Source organism: Anarrhichthys ocellatus, unplaced genomic scaffold, assembly GCF_004355925.1.
Source record: "Anarrhichthys ocellatus isolate YVR2014 unplaced genomic scaffold, GSC_Weel_1.0 scaffold18, whole genome shotgun sequence".
In the NCBI taxonomy this organism is placed as follows: domain Eukaryota; kingdom Metazoa; phylum Chordata; class Actinopteri; order Perciformes; family Anarhichadidae; genus Anarrhichthys; species Anarrhichthys ocellatus.
This window is the reverse complement of record NW_022280048.1, coordinates 3,905,707-3,921,430: the sequence shown is the minus strand read 5'-3', so window position 1 is coordinate 3,921,430 and position 15,724 is coordinate 3,905,707. Positions and strand designations below refer to the sequence as shown.

General features: G+C 43.9%; 1 protein-coding gene across 11 annotated transcripts in view; it reads left to right on the top strand.

The window, feature by feature from the left end:
- Nucleotides 1-15,724, top strand: part of LOC116388797 (unconventional myosin-XVIIIa-like) — a 59,248-nt gene that overhangs the window by 22,917 nt on the left and 20,607 nt on the right. For all 11 annotated transcript variants that reach the window (XM_031856992.1, XM_031856991.1, XM_031856990.1 and 8 more), the window contains 12 exons: nt 2,101-2,187; nt 3,918-4,056; nt 4,779-4,938; nt 5,023-5,209; nt 6,068-6,293; nt 6,438-6,547; nt 7,637-7,702; nt 9,148-9,276; nt 14,201-14,344; nt 14,554-14,643; nt 14,778-14,897; nt 15,002-15,116. In XM_031856992.1, the coding sequence (XP_031712852.1) occupies nt 2,101-2,187; nt 3,918-4,056; nt 4,779-4,938; nt 5,023-5,209; nt 6,068-6,293; nt 6,438-6,547; nt 7,637-7,702; nt 9,148-9,276; nt 14,201-14,344; nt 14,554-14,643; nt 14,778-14,897; nt 15,002-15,116 (1,573 nt within the window). The remainder of the gene's footprint in view (nt 1-2,100; nt 2,188-3,917; nt 4,057-4,778; nt 4,939-5,022; nt 5,210-6,067; nt 6,294-6,437; nt 6,548-7,636; nt 7,703-9,147; nt 9,277-14,200; nt 14,345-14,553; nt 14,644-14,777; nt 14,898-15,001; nt 15,117-15,724) is intronic.

Here is a 15,724-nt window from a genome sequence, read left to right as displayed (position 1 = left end):
CCCCCCCCCCCCCCTCCCCCCCCCCCCCCCCCCCCCCCCCCCCCCCTTTGTCCGCTGCTTTCTCTCAGATAAGTCAACTCCAATAGTGTATGCGTTCACACATCAGATCCCCCACCTGCCACAAGCTGTGACAAGCCAGTGTAGTTCATGTGTTAGACCTTTCTCATTAGCGATGCCAGCCTTCACCTCTTCTGCCGAGATCAAAGGAAAGTCACTCACAATTGCCTTTGGGAGACACGCCCAGCTGCACAGCGGTGTTGTTACAATTCTTCTTCTGTCCTCCCTTTGAGTTGTGTGCAGCAGCGCTGGACCGATATAACAGACCTACAGTCATTCCTAAGAAATCAAGATATAACTATTAAAGATTTCCTTTTCTTTCATCGTTAACATAAATATATGTCTATCCATTACGGCTGCCCTGACTCTTAATATCCTTATTTAAAACACGGCTGGCACGCTAAAATCTTGATCATATTAGTTTTAATACTGCGAGCAAGGATCCTGGGATTTCCCACCCACTTTCTCACCCACGCCCTCCGCCTGGGAGAAAGAGAATTGGAGCGAAATGAAGTATCGCATAAATCTGTGTGTAGTGTAATACTCTCTTGTCAGTGCAACTTGAAAATAAAAGAAGCTGTGAAACCGTCATTGAAAACTGGGTCAAACTCATTTAACACAGCACACAGTATCAACAACAGGGACATGCAGGTTAAACTGTGAGGCACACAACAGGCACATTCTTTGTATTTTAAATTCTGTGGATGTTTTTTTATATCCTCTGCATATTGACTATGCATGGCAGAGAACAGAAATCATTTAGGCTACTTCACATACACTGTCAACTGGAACACTGGCATCTGTCACGGCCACACTAATAGCACTGCCAGCGTTTTCCCTGCCTTCCTAGTGCTGCCTGCACTTTGTCACTGCGAGCTGCCTTATGACCGCTTTGCTCCGGTGAAGGTAATTTACTGTATTTATTTCGTCTTTTATCCCCGAAATCTTATTATCTGCAACAGTAATGAAATATTTGAGAGTTTCCATTTACCTATAGGAGAAGCAGCCTTCGTAAATGCCAAATGTTCTTGTTATTATAATAGATTTGTTGTGGCTTTTATTTATTTTTTTACATCTAATATGCTTTGTTTTTTTCATTCAAATATCCATGAAAATCTTGGGAATTATTATGGATGCCTGCACATTCACGAGGTGCATGGGCCCAGCTGCCCCCAACACCATGAAGGGGAATTAGGATTTTAAATTTGTTGCATGACTGGCACCTGTGTGCATACTGTCGTGGGATCAGCGCTGGCCTCTATTGTTACATGTGGAGAACGTCCAGGATCTGGGGCCAAATGATCAAATGATCTGACAATTATTTTTTTCGTTTAATTGTTCGGTCTGTGAAATATAAGAAAATAAAATATGGCAATTATAATTTCCCACAGTCCAAGGTGAGGTGTTCGAATGTCTTTTGTCAGACCAACGCTCCAAAACCCAAAGATGTTGAGTTTACTATCTTCTATAAAAATAGAATATATCAAATCTAGGGCTCATGGGGGAATGGGATCAGGGTTGTGTTGGACCATCAGCGATGCTTAATCCTTCACACTCCTCAGTTTCTGGGTAATCGGAACCTCCTCCCTCAACACCATGGATCCTTTTAGGGACTACGACCAAAACAGGAATTGGGCTGTGGCGGTCAAACTGTGGTTCCATAGTTTCCTGGGTTTCTTGAAAAAGTCCTTGTGTTAAAGGGGATGCTCAGAAAAACATCCCATCCAGGAACAGTCTTATTCCTCATCATCTGTTTGACCATATTTCATGAATGTTGCCCCCCGCTTGATTAAATATGCTTGTCTATATCCGTAGAAACCCATTAACCCAGGCCTCTGAACCACCATGATGAAATCTGTCAATCACTGAGTGACTTTTGAAATTTGATTCCAAAAAATAATCTAAAGAGATCCCTTTTTTTTTTGTCAAGTTTCTTTTATATGCACGCTCCAAAGAAAACCCCAACTCTATTTGAATCTCCTGTTTCTTTGATTTCACATCCTCACAAGTCATTAAAGAGCCAATCTGCCTGTCGTCCTTCAGGAGAACATCGAGCTTGCCTTAGATGACACTGAGCCCAGCACCTCCCTGTCTGTAGCAGTGGTAGACCAAGCCTCAAGCCAAGCGCTGGTAAGTTCAGTGTCTCCATGTGTCGGTTGTCTTCATCATCTCTGGCTCTCATTTCTGGATATTTTCGTGCATAAATCTGCAGTCTTTGATGATCCATTTTCACAGGGTTATCTGAATCTTCCTTTTTCAATCAACAATAAATGCCATCTTTTAGCATAAGATGTTGTTTCCTCGTGTGAGTTTTGAAATATTGAAAGGTGTTTGGCAGAGGCTCAAACAGGAGGGTAGGAGCGGGAACAGAAAGGTTATAGAATTGACATTAAGAAAGAAAATCGATGTTTGGCCTCCGCAGCCTGTGATCTGCACCATGGAAACAGAAATGGCAGAGTTTGAAGAGTCATAGATCACTTTGGTATAATTCCAATGTGTTCTCTTTGAGTGCTTTGCTTTTTATAGGGTCCACTGTCTAATGGGAATGTCATCAGAAGAAATTGAACTGTAGTATATCCCACTGAAAACCAAACGGGAAGAAACACAGATCCATCAAAGTCATTTCTAAAGTCAACTTTAAAGATCTGCTGCTCAGAATGAAAAGACAGTTTGATTCTTTTTTTTTTTTTTCTCAACTCACACATGTATTCATTTTTTTTTTTTCTTCTGTTGTACCTCAGATGTCCGTTATCGCAAACAGCCTTAACGCTCAATTCATTGCCTCGTCGTTGTCATATGTCTCCTCCAAACTGATACTCTGTGTTGTATTTGAAGTCAGCGCTGTGTGCACTGCTGATAAGGATGTCTCCAGTGTAACTTCCTGATAGCTGCTAAAAACATTTTTTTAGGTTTTGTGAGTTTGGTTCCCCAAGCTCCCGGGCTGGATTCAGGCGTCAAGCCATGCCAACGGAGCTGGCTGCCTCAGTGTGGAGATCAATCTCCCTGGAGCTCATTGTCATCCACAAAACAACAGTGGCTTATTTCATCATCTAAATGTATAGGACTCTGGCAAAGGTTTAAGAGCAAAAATAGAAACAAACACAGTGTGCTTTTAAAGTGTAATGTAAAGCTGCACTGTCCAATAACACGTACTTGTTATTTATCGTACATGGACACAACAAGAACCTTTCTCATGCACTTATTCCATGATCATCACTGCCGGAGTGGGTTTTATTTCCTTCTCTGTGCTCACACTAATTGTAATACTAATTGTATTACTTTTTAATCCCCCCCCCCCCACTCTCCATATTCATGAGCTCTTTTTTGTTTCCATTTCGATTATAAGGAAAAGCTAAATTGATTACGCCATTATTGCAGCAACTGCTGGAGGGTGCAGAGACCACAAATTCTTTTGAAACTTTAATTTCGGATGCTAGTTGTGCTATCGGGCCTGTCACAACCGGCTCATACTGGTAAAAACATCCCCATCACTTTTACTGACATTTAGTAGACAAGAATATTCAAGGGAACACTGACTGTAGGAGGCCAGCTCTCAGAATCCTTCACAAGTCTTCACAAGTATGTTTTAAGTACCCAGAAAGTGGATGAACAATAAAACCTGAAACACCCTCCGATTTATTCATGTCCTTGTGGCAAGGCGGTGGGACAACGTATAAGGGACTGTTGGTAAAACAATCTTTTTGAGTCAAATGGATCAAATGGAAAGTTAGCTAAAGGTACTAATGGCAGTCTTGGTGAGATGTTTTTCTACTCTTGTGGCATTGTTTGCGACGGTAAAACAGAGCATTTTGTGTCCCCGCCATGATTGCACTAAGGAGCTATGACCGTTTATTCGACAGGTACGGACGGTGCGAATAGATGAGGCTCGGGGCCTGCTGTGGCTGATGGAGGAGGAGGCGCTGCAGCCCGGAGGGTCAGAGGAAACCCTGTTGGGACGTCTCTTTAGCTACTACGGACCTGCTGAGGGCGAGAGCAAAGGCAAGGAGAGGACAAACACACACAGACACACTTGAAGCTAATACAACAGCCTTTAGTGTACAGACATTGACTGGTAACTCTTATTTTAACGATTCCAGTCGACCTTTTAATAAAAAAGTGAATATTTACTCCAAATGTATTTGATGCCATATTAACATTAATGATGTTGCCAAACCGAATAACGGGGTGCAAATAAACATGCTTGGTGTGAACTTTCGTCTGTTTTTTTTTTTTGGCATGAAATACTATGTGCAATGTGTGATCATATGTGAACGCACGTTATTTGCCAACTCTTGGTACAGCTTTAATTTTAGATGAAGACATTTCACCATGCATTTTGTCCCAATGTCTGAGACTACAGTTCTCCAGTGAAGACTCTTTTGTGTCACAGTAAACCTTACTGTATCATGCATACAAAATATCCCAACAGAACTCCATAGAATTCTAGAAAAGTGTTGTTTCGTAATTACAAACCAGATTTGAGCTTCTCTGTCTAGTTTATCACCCGTATCTTTTCGATAGTCTTTTTTTCCATAGTCTACCACATTTTACTATCACTGTAAGTTTATGCAGGTTTGTGACAGCCTATGCATATACATAGTAATCAAGACAAGACAAACCCTGCATACGACTTTCCTAAACTCCTAAAGGAGACTGCTCGTCTCTCTGCGTGACGTACAATGAGCCGGGGAATCTCACATTGCTTCCTGCGTTCCCATCAGGTCACACTTTCCTCTTGAAGAGTGAAAAGGATCATCATTTCCTGCTGGGCCACAGTCACGGGACTGACTGGGTGGAGTACGATGCCTGCGGGTGGCTGAACTACGCCAAGCAGAATCCAGCGTCTACCAACGCCACAAGCCTGCTGCAGGACTCCCAAAAGTAAGCGTCACACATGCATTGAAGAGGTGGGTGCGGGGGGAGTTTTAGACCAGACTTGAGGCTGAAGTAGTGCATCTGTTGCAGGAAGATCATCAGCTCGTTGTTCACGAGTCGTGCGGCTGGAGCCACTGTGCTGTCCGGGTCCATCGCGGGCCTCGAAGGCGTTTCCCAGCTGTCCTTGCGACGGGCCACCAGCATGAGGAAGACCTTCACCACAGGGGTGGCTGCCATCAAGAAGAAGTCCTTGTGCATCCAGATAAAGCTTCAAGTGGTGAGAGGAGAGGATGAAACTAATCAATCAGTCTTTGTTTTTACGCTTTTGTCCACTGTCAAGTTTCAAAAACATCATGTGCCTGTACTGCCAAGGACGCTGAGAATCAACATCCCGGTCTGCATCTTTTTTCATTAATCCTGTTTGTGGTGGGAACTTGACAGGTTGATGTGATGAGTAAATCAAGGCTCATCGTTGTGCATTTGTATAGTGGTGTCCTTTGGACACCATAGCCGACACAAATTGCCCTACGCAGCTTTAAATGAAATGGATGGGACGACGGCCAATATTTGGGCTGCGCTCAGAGACGGATTTGAAAATGATATTAGGCCTGGTGTTAGTGTGCTATGAGAACAGCTCTGTCTGCAGCTATTTTGCTTCCAACCCTTCTGCGATACACTGGATTATTTTCACAGACAGCATTTTATGAAAATTAATGTTTCTTTCTTTTTTAAAACGCTGTTTTTTTCTTATCGACAACATCTGCACACGGCATTGTTATGGCAAATACACGAGGGTTGAGATATGGTTAGGAAAGTTGACCGTGAGGTGTGGACTCCAATCCAAAACAACAATTCCCACAAATACTGGGCTGTTTGCTCCCCAAACCTTGTACGTATAGTAGCAACAACCAGATGAAAGGAAAGGGTGAAACACTTTGTGGACAGTAGATTTAACCAGCATGTGACCATTGAAACACAAAGTACTTACTTAATGTGATATTGTAAGGTGTACGATGTCTGAAACCAATATGTGTAGCATTTGGTTGCTTTATGTAAAGCAGCTAGGCTACTGATTCCATGTAGATACGCCTGTGGAAGATATTGCATTGCACTGCTCTTTTTTTTTTTCTTCCAGGATGCTCTCCTTGACATGGTGCGGAGGTCCAGGACTCACTTTGTTCACTGCATATTGCCGAAGGCAGATGCCCTCAAGGCTCTGACTGGATCCCTGTTCAAAGGAGGGGAATGTGAGGCTCAAGGGGAGACTGGAGATCCCGGCTTAATGCAGCTCGATGTAGCCCTGCTCCGTGCTCAGCTGCGCGGCTCCAAGCTGTTGGATGCTCTCCGGATCTACAGGCAAGGTGAGATTACTGCCTATAACTCACTTGCTAAGGACGCACATAGAAATACAGACCTCTACTTTCTTTTTTTTCTCCTGATGTCCCTGTCACACTCTACAAACAATTCCAGAATCTAATGTTGTTGTTCCATGCCGACCTTTACAGGTTATCCCGATCACATGGTATTCTCGGAGTTCCGGCGGCGCTTTGACGTGCTGGCGCCGCACCTCACCAAGAAGCATGGCAGGAATTACATTGTGAAGGACGAGAAGAGAGTGAGTCAATCAACGAGGGAGGGAAATGTGCAGCTCTGCCAGTGGCCAAGTGAAGATTGATGTTGTGAAGAGGCAGCTTCATTACATCTGCCCCTGATTTGTCAGCAGTCAACTGACAGAGAAATAAACCCTCATTGATCAGAGACACTGGAATTATCTAATCAACTTAACCTTATCAGGATCCCCCCCTGTTAAAGTGGCAGATCTGCAGTGTGGCTTAATATTTAGAAAGTGCGCTCAAAGCAACAAAATACCATTCAAGAAGATGTTGTTATCTTCTTTTGTGATCTGGGCATTGAAAACTAACTGCCAAGGTTTTTCCCCTGTTGTTTTGACAGTGCAGGTGCTTCACATCTTTAGCGCTTTTGTTTTAAATGTATAAATAATGATTGTGCACTGGACCTCTGCGAGAGAAGCCCTGGTTGAAGTGCAGTGGAAACAAATATAAAAGTTTGTTTTTAGAGAGAAATGAGAGCGAGTGAAAGAATGAGGTTGACGGGAGAGAAAAGCTCTTTTCCCCCTGTGTCCCCGTTTTGTGGCTGAGTTTCTGTGGAAACGCTGGCAAACAAAAGCCCCTCAGTGCTCGTGGCAAACCTCTCCTGGTGTAATCTAGATGTGGTCTTTCAGGCTGGAGGCTCGAGTAGAGAGAGGCGGCTGAGACAACAATACACCTACAGCACACAGGCATGTGGATGGACAGGGGGAGGCTCCAGGCTGGCTGATGGTGTACCTCTGCATCGATTCTGTGCGTTCAAAGCTGCAAGAGGGCCGAGACCACAGAGGGGGTCGTGAGGAATATGCCAGGAGCAGGTGGATTATGAGGGGGACAGGTCGTAATTGCGTTGTAGTTGTGAGGTTCTAAGGAGCCAAACTTTTCCTGTGCTTACTGAATTCCTTTCAAAACAAAAGTCCAGCTAGGAATGGATGCAAGAGAAGAAGGGGGGCGGCACTGTACCATTAGTTCAGCATGGCAACTGAGAGCTGTGGACTACTGAAGTGTTGCGGTGTCAGTAGAAGTTCCCCCTGGATGCAGCAGTTGAAATACTAAGTGTGTGTTTTTGTTTCTGTACATGTGTGCCTTTACTCCAGGCGGTGGAGGAGCTACTGGAGTCCTTGGATTTGGAGAAGAGCAGCTACCACATGGGTCTCAGTAGGGTAAGTCATGCCACCACATGTCAAACGACTACAACAGCTTCAAAACGATTGAATAAACCTTTGCTGTAAATCGCTGCCAGTTTGACTCCTCTCTAAGCAGATAGCTGCAGTGCAAGGCTCTCTTTACCCTTGTATTTTCTATTTAAAAAGACACTTCACTGTCTGGGGGGAGTGTGTCTTTCATTACACCTGTCCCTCCTTGAGGTTTTCTTTGTCATCCTGTTTTTTGGAAAGTTGCCAAGCCTTTCCCCTTCTTTCAGTCGTGTAGCCAGTGGCAACCCGAGAGACATTTCTCCACCCTGCCCGACCGCAATTCTCTCTTTCTTTTCAGGTCATTAGAGCAAATTCTCGCAACTGATGGTTCTCTTTGTTTTTCCCCATGAACGTTGTAAAGTAATCACAGTAAACACTGCCTGGCACACTGAGGTCTAATCCTATCAGCTGGAAAGTGGCCATCAGCCAAGAAGGAAATGAAAGGCAACAATAATGTAGAAAACGGTGGAACTTGTGCTCCCAGATATGTGTGCTGCGCAGGGTTCCTTTTTAAAACGCACAACTCGAGAACGGTTCGGAGGCAGCTTCGCATGGAGCCACACTTTGGAGTGTGAAAAGGGCTCAGAAGTAGACGAGCACAGTTGGCCATTCGCAAAGCATTTTAGTGGCATCCGAGCAACCTGGCTCACTTGCATGCCAATTACACCAGCCCCCATGTAACCTTACGGCAGCGGAATCACAGCTTTTTGACAGCCAATTAGACATGGCCACGTGTCTGAAAAACAGCACAGCCAAAGATATCTTTACAAAGTACTGCATGCGCCATGATGACAAACGGCTTCTGCTCTGGCCCCCACGAAGCAATTTGAAAGGTAATATTCACTGATGTCATTGAATGCATCACTCCTCCCAACTGGTTTGCAGATTCCCCGCCTTCAGCTGCTCCATCATTTCCAGCTTCGGCTTTGTTAACAAATCACATATGGATTTGGTCATTTGTAAAGCATTGGGACTTGTGCAGAGAGACCTTGGGTGGAAACAGTCCGTCATCCATCTATTTTAATAGCTTGCTGCCATCATATCTGGAATGCATTCACAGTGCCCAATCCCTCTGAGGCCGGTGACGTGATCTGCTTTATATCGGCTGTTTACCTGTGTTTTACCTTTGGCCTAGATGAGAAACAGACAAGGCTGATTGTCCGAGATAATAACTTAATCACAGCTTTCCCACTTAGATAAGACTCACTTGTCCGTGGATTACACTGCCTCTTATTGATTAACTGCTTCAGTGCACTTATTTACTTATTTCTCTATTTTTTTTAACTTATATTTTGCTCTAAAGCGCTGCCTCTAAATCCAATTTCCCCCTGGCTAAAATAAGCGTTACACAATCTCTCACTCATTTTGTCCATCGCTAATAAATTCATTTGGTTTTATGTGTTTTGTTCTAGTTGTTCTTCAGAGCCGGCACCTTGGCCAAGCTGGAGGAGCAGAGGGATGAGCAGACCAAGCGTAATCTCACCCTGTTCCAAGCTGCCTGTAGGGGCCACCTGGCACGGCAAGCATTCAAGAAGAGGAAGGTAGGAAAAGACGTCACATGAGACGAACGGCTTAGTCTTTAATTAAAGTTAGTCTAAGCCCAAAACACCAAAGGTGTTGACATTTAAACTGAATTATTGATCTGGCGAGACAAGTTTCAAATGCAAAAAGGCATTTGATACTTGCAAAATTGAACAAAGTAAGGTCCATCAATCAAGGTCCATTTAGCTGCTTAGCTCTTTTCTTTTTTTATTAGGTAGGTGGAGAATGAATGGAATGGCCCCAGAGGCCTTGTTCCCTACGACTCCACCAGGAGTTGAGAGTTCCTTGTTCACAGCTAATTTTAGTGCATGTTAACTCTGCTCTTTGGGTAGATCCAACCCGCTCTGCTGCAAATCTTCAACTAATTATAAACCTGTTCTCTAAATCTGTTGCCCTCTCCTCCGTACCTCCTGTTCGGTTATCCGTCCAATCAGCTCTCCCAGGGGGATATTTGAAAGAGACCCGTCCACTTTCTGTTACGTTTTATCATAACTGCTCGTCTTGAGTGTAGCCTTATCAAACATACTGCTGACTCACACACCCATCTGCTCCGCCCATCTTCCATCTCTCTCCCAGCATGTGATGGGTCCATCTCTCTGGATCTCATACATGTCCCCCTGTGATGTATGGGGCCCCACAGTGCTTCTCCCTCTCTGGGATTACTATTTAAGTGAATGTGCTGCTTCAGCTGGCTAGTGATGAACCAGCAGAAACGGAATCAACATCGCTGCTCTCCTTCCAGTATTACATGCTGTTAGTGAGCAGATATCATATATATGATGCCAGTAAAACTATGAAATTGTCATCTTTGCAATGAGGTAAATCAATATGTCCTTTTATATGACTGGACTTCCAGCTCTCTTCTGTTGTTACTGTTTCTACCACAAGTCGAGTCTGAGTAATGGAAAATGGGGAACCAAGAGAGGCCAGTGTATTTTCCTTATTAGGTTCATAGGTCATTATTCACACAGTGAAGCAGGCTAAGAGCCCGGCGCTTCATAATCTGTGAGGACGAGAAGTAAATCAACAGCGAGGAACCATTCAAAATTGCTAGGCAACTGTGCAATTACAGATGTCATCAGCAAAGAGGCAGTTTTTTTTCCCCTCTGCCCCCATGTGCCCCTTATTTCCCGCAAATACATCCTTAATAGAGAGATAAGTTCATGATTTCTTGTAATTTCATTGCTCTTAAACTCAATGTTACATACAATTATGACTGTGACAGCAGATTCTATCAACTCAGGGGGATGTAGTGTAGAGGCTTATTCAAACTGTGCCCATGATTATGCACGTTGCTTTCATGGTCATAAGTTCAATTCAGTCACACAACCTTGCCTACCTCCAGCAGGACAATCAAAAACTAAATGCAGCAGAGCCCACATACAAACACAAATATCTCTCATATCTATAGATTTCCAATTTAAGGACCAGTTGTGATACTTAAGTAATAATAGAGAGAGTCAGATGATGCCATGTTGTCATGTCTGTATAGTAAATATCAAGCTACTATCAACAACCAGCTATCAAGCAGCCGGTACTCTCGGGTTAGCACAAACACTGGAAACAGGGGGAAACAATTAGTCTGGTCCTGTCCAAAAGTAGCAAAGTCCGCCTTCGTACAACTTTAACCCTTTCACAGTGCGTTTTCAGTTCATGAAAGTTAATTGTAACATTTGGGTCGCCTAAAAATGTCTCATTCAGCGTTCGGTTGTACTTAGCTCCTTCAACTCATGTCACTTCTGGTTGCAAAAAACCAAGATGGTGACGGGCAAAATGCTCAAGTCCAGGCGTCAAAGTGGCATTCTCCACATACAAATGGGTGAGACTACGTCCACTTCTTGTACAGAGTCTATATTCCAAACATGCAGCCCAGTCTGAGTCAGTGTCAGGCACAGCTCGGTGCAGGTATTCACTGCATTAGAATAATCCAATCGTGCATTATCGAACTCCAGTCTTTCCAATAATGGAACGGCCTATCATTTGAAGCCCTCTAAAGGTGTAAATAACATTATTAGGTCGGTATCTGCAGTAAAGTCAAGTGTCAGACTGAGATGTGAAAATGTGTGCTGAGGAGAAACCAGAAGTGAGGAGCAGTGCCAAGTCTAGTTTCCTTGATTTCTCCTTTTTTCACATACTGCTCAAGCAAACACAGTACGCTGGATTTATTACACGTCTCTCTTCTTGCAATGATTACCCGAAACGCTATTTTTTTATTTTTTTCCCTTCCCGCTGAATCTCATTCTGCTCGTATTATTCCTGATTCAATTAGTCGACACCAGATTAATGGAACAGAAGCAGGACTGTGGAGTGATTTTCATCTCTGCTTCTCTCCATGATTCACAGAGTGTGTTGCTGTTCAATCTTAGAATAATCATCACATAATAAGGTCCACTTGCGCCTTTGCTGTTACCCTTTCATCCCTTTGCGAATATTGATTGGGCTCCATTGCCTCTTGCACTGATTTGAAGTATCCCGTTTTAGCAGGTTCAGTAGATGATACTGCGCCTCTGGAACAGTGCGGATGTGTTCTGGTGAAGCCTCTCCGACACTTCCTGGTTGATGTACATGGATGTGACAGACGGTCACCAGTTCCCTTGATTGATAGTCCCTGGCATGTTAACCTTGTGAAGCTGTGCCAAGCCCATGTGACATTACATGACAAAACCATAATTTTTCTTGTGTTTTAACCCCCCCCCCCTCTCCTCTCGTTCAACTGTCAACTGCTTCCTCAAGGGAACAACCTGACATTTTAAAAGTCTGTTATTTTCCCTCAGCTGGCACTTGCCGCATTGGGGGTTTTGTCCTTCAGGTACCCTACAAATGTTTATATGTCTTCTTTTCGTTTTTTTAGTTATTTGCTTTGAAATCTGTGTAAAGCAGCAATCATAAGCTAGCTTTAGCCTTCTCATACTATACCTACTCATTGCAACAGTGCTCATTGAATTATATAAACCTTTATCAGATGGAGATGCAAGATATCTCATTCATTTGAAACATACAAACCCATAGTTCCATAACGAACATGAATACCTCCCGCTGTAAAGGCGTAGATAGGCTCTGCATTGGTGTAAGGTACATTTCTATAAATAGTGTGTGCCCATTACACGTTAGTGTAAGTCAAAGCTTACCCCCTCATTGTCAATATACTGTACTTAGGAAGCCCATACATACATCCTCTGAACGGCCAAGGTCTGTAGTTTGTGGTTGTAAAGTTTCATGAAGCTGTGATGATTATCTTAGTGGTCACAACAGGTCATTTTACAGAAGAAGTTTCTCTAGTCATCCCCAATTTAAGTAATTCCAAGACATATTCAAATACACCATTTTGACAATACGACTGCATGCAAAAACTGCTTATGAATACTGTATATGAAGGGAAGACTTGTGGCAGCCCACAGAACCTATTTCCAGTCAGATATCTTCAGATTATTTATGAAGGGACCCCTTCATAAATTGCGAGGCCAGTTGTCCCCTCGCCAAGATGTAGCCCAATTTTGCAGCGTTTTTCAGCTCCCTTCCCTACAAGCTAGCGTGGAATGGTTGGCACCAATGGATTCATTAAATGTAGGTTGTGTAGATTTGCATATCCTCCCTCTAGCTTCAAGACCGAGCCCGCTACAGTCTCTTAAAGACAGTAACGTCGGCCGGGATCGGGTCGGGTTGTTTCATTGTTGAAGAAATCCTCAGAAACTGAGCATAAATGTTTGCTGCAGAAGTGGCGCTGCAGTCGTATATTCATTGCAGCACTCAGATGTCTGACATATGTACAGACATGCCTGCATGCATATACATGCACACACACTGAAACAGATTGTGATTTTCAACTCGAATGGAAATGTAGAACATCAAGGGAGAAAACAGAAAAACGCTTTAGTCATAATCTTGGCTTCACAAGCCTAATTCCCATCTCTCACGTCTCACAGCTGTCACGCCCTCTTAATGTGATGTGAATACCAACATGTTTATCCACGGTGTTCATGTAGTATACTCTTTTGTTTGTTTTCTATTCAGTTTAGGCTAAATATGACAAGTGAGACCTGTTTAAAGCTTCTGTCAGAGATGCGCTGCATTCTGCTCCATGTTAAGGCTTTCACTGTGTGACAAATCCTAATTGGACATAGACAGTACCTTCAGGGCGAAATGTACCTGATGCCGAGAATTGCGTTGCTCTAATTGGGTTTGCCCATAATCTGCTGCTGCTGGAGAGCCTCATGCATAAGCAGCATGGAAATCGTGTAATACTTGGAATTATCTGCCAACATGTTTGATTTAATTAATCAAAAAAAAATGTGCTTCCAGCCTTGGAACACATTCTGCAGAAACTCTCCAGAGGAGGCTGGCAAGTCCCGGGTTAGCTGCGGGAGCCCATACACAGGCAATATAGCATAAGAATGAGGAGTGAAATGTTTGTCAAATATTGTTCATCGGTGGCGAGGATGATATGGCGACAATAGATAACCTCGGTAAAACATTTATTCCACTGGGTAATTAAGATTTTCCTTGTTGTCTGGCATTGTTTCATGGCCCTGTGGACACTGCCGCCCTGTGATATCTGTCCATTACGTTATCTCTTTCTATATACTGCATTTAACACCATGTACTGTGCAAATTGCAGCAGTAAAGCTTGTATTATCTCATCTGTCTTAATTAGGAAGCACTTATTTGTATTGGAAGATCAATTTACAGATACAGTTACAAGTGATTACATTAAAATCGCGCTACCACCGACTCAATCTGTGTATCTCTGTGTGTGTACACTACACCAGCTATGCTCAACCACTGAGCCGCCGATCCCGACGCATCATTAGCTAGCTAAAAGAAAAAAGTGATGTCTTTCGTTTAGAACCCCTGCTCCACAAAAAAACACACGTTGTCCCAGATGTGCTCCTGTTTGGTGACTTTTTCTCCCTGTGTGTGTTTTAGATTCAGGATCTAGCGATCCGTTGCATCCAGAAAAACATCAAGAAGAACCGCGGCGTGAAGCACTGGCCGTGGTGGAAGCTCTTCGCCACAGTCCAGCCCCTCATTAAGGTCCAGCTCACTGAGGAGCAGATGCGAGGCAAAGACGTGAGGAGGCCTTTCTGTGTGACGCACCCCAACACCGATAGATCCCTACCTGTCAGACAGCCTCTAGTCCCCTTTAATGACGCACTGCATGCCACTGCAGCATGGAACTTCCTGTTTTTCATTTTTAATGTCTCTTGCAACACTTAATATTTCACAGTTTTGCCTGTTACATTACACATAACTTATATAGGCTACGTTCTGTACCACAGGAGGAGATACAGCAGCAGAAATCGAAGCTGGAGAAAGTGGAGAAAGAGCGGAACGAGCTGAGACTGAACACGGATCGATTGGAGAGCAAGGTGGGTCCCTTCGCCTGTGGCAATGCATGCTGGGAAGACGGCAAATGACAGCGGGTATTATATTTTGTAGTTTTGTATTACACTGTGTGTGTGTGTGTGTGTGTGTGTGTGTGTGTGTGTGTGTGTGTGTGTAGATCTCAGAATTGTTGGCAGAACTGGCTGATGAGAGAAGCACCAGTGAGTCAGCATCCCAGATGCTGGAGACAGAGACTTCAGAGAGACTCCGCCTGGAGAAGGACATGAAGGATCTACAGGCACATACACACTTATATAAACTCACATTGTAATATTTCAAAAAAACTAATTCCAATGTCAGTGTGACATTTTTTTGATTGGTGTACGAACGTGTGCATTCCAGGCCAGGTTTGACGCCATGAAGAAACAATTAGATTCACAGGAGATGGAGGTGATGGAAGCTCGGCTCATGAAAACGTCAGAGGTCAACGGCGAGATGGATGATGACGACGATGCTGGTTAGTTGAGCTACGAACCGCTCGTCCTCATTTGCAGCCTGTCATCTCTCTGTGCGGTTAATTTTATGCCCCAGACAATTGAGAAAGAAAACTTTTTCTCTCTCTTTGGAATCCCAATCTTGGTCATCAGAGCTTTTACACATTTGTTTTAAATTCCCTAATTAATTGGCCCTTGCGACATTTGCAGCAGCTTACCAAGACCCTGCCTAATGGGCATGTCAGCTCAGGGCAGAAGCATAATTTACTGAGCGCTCATACCAGCGTTACGTGCACAGTTTAAAATATCTCCCCTATACTAATTGTAGCTGGGGGAATTAGCGGCTTTGTTCGACTGTTTCAGCGGGAGACATGGCAGCGAGACTTGGTCACATCTCGCATAATGCTATTAAGTATATTTCCCAAGTTTGGGATTTACTGCTAGGGGATTAAGATGTTCGCTCCCAGGCATACAACTAATGCCTGTTGCTGATTGGTCTGCACCTGCTGTGAAAGAGAGCTCCCGCTGAGAGCATATTGTCCACTCCCCCCCCCCCCCCCCTGCGTTCCCACCCCCCTTCAACCCACCTCGGTAGACAAGTCATTACAGAGCACATCAGAATTCTTAGATG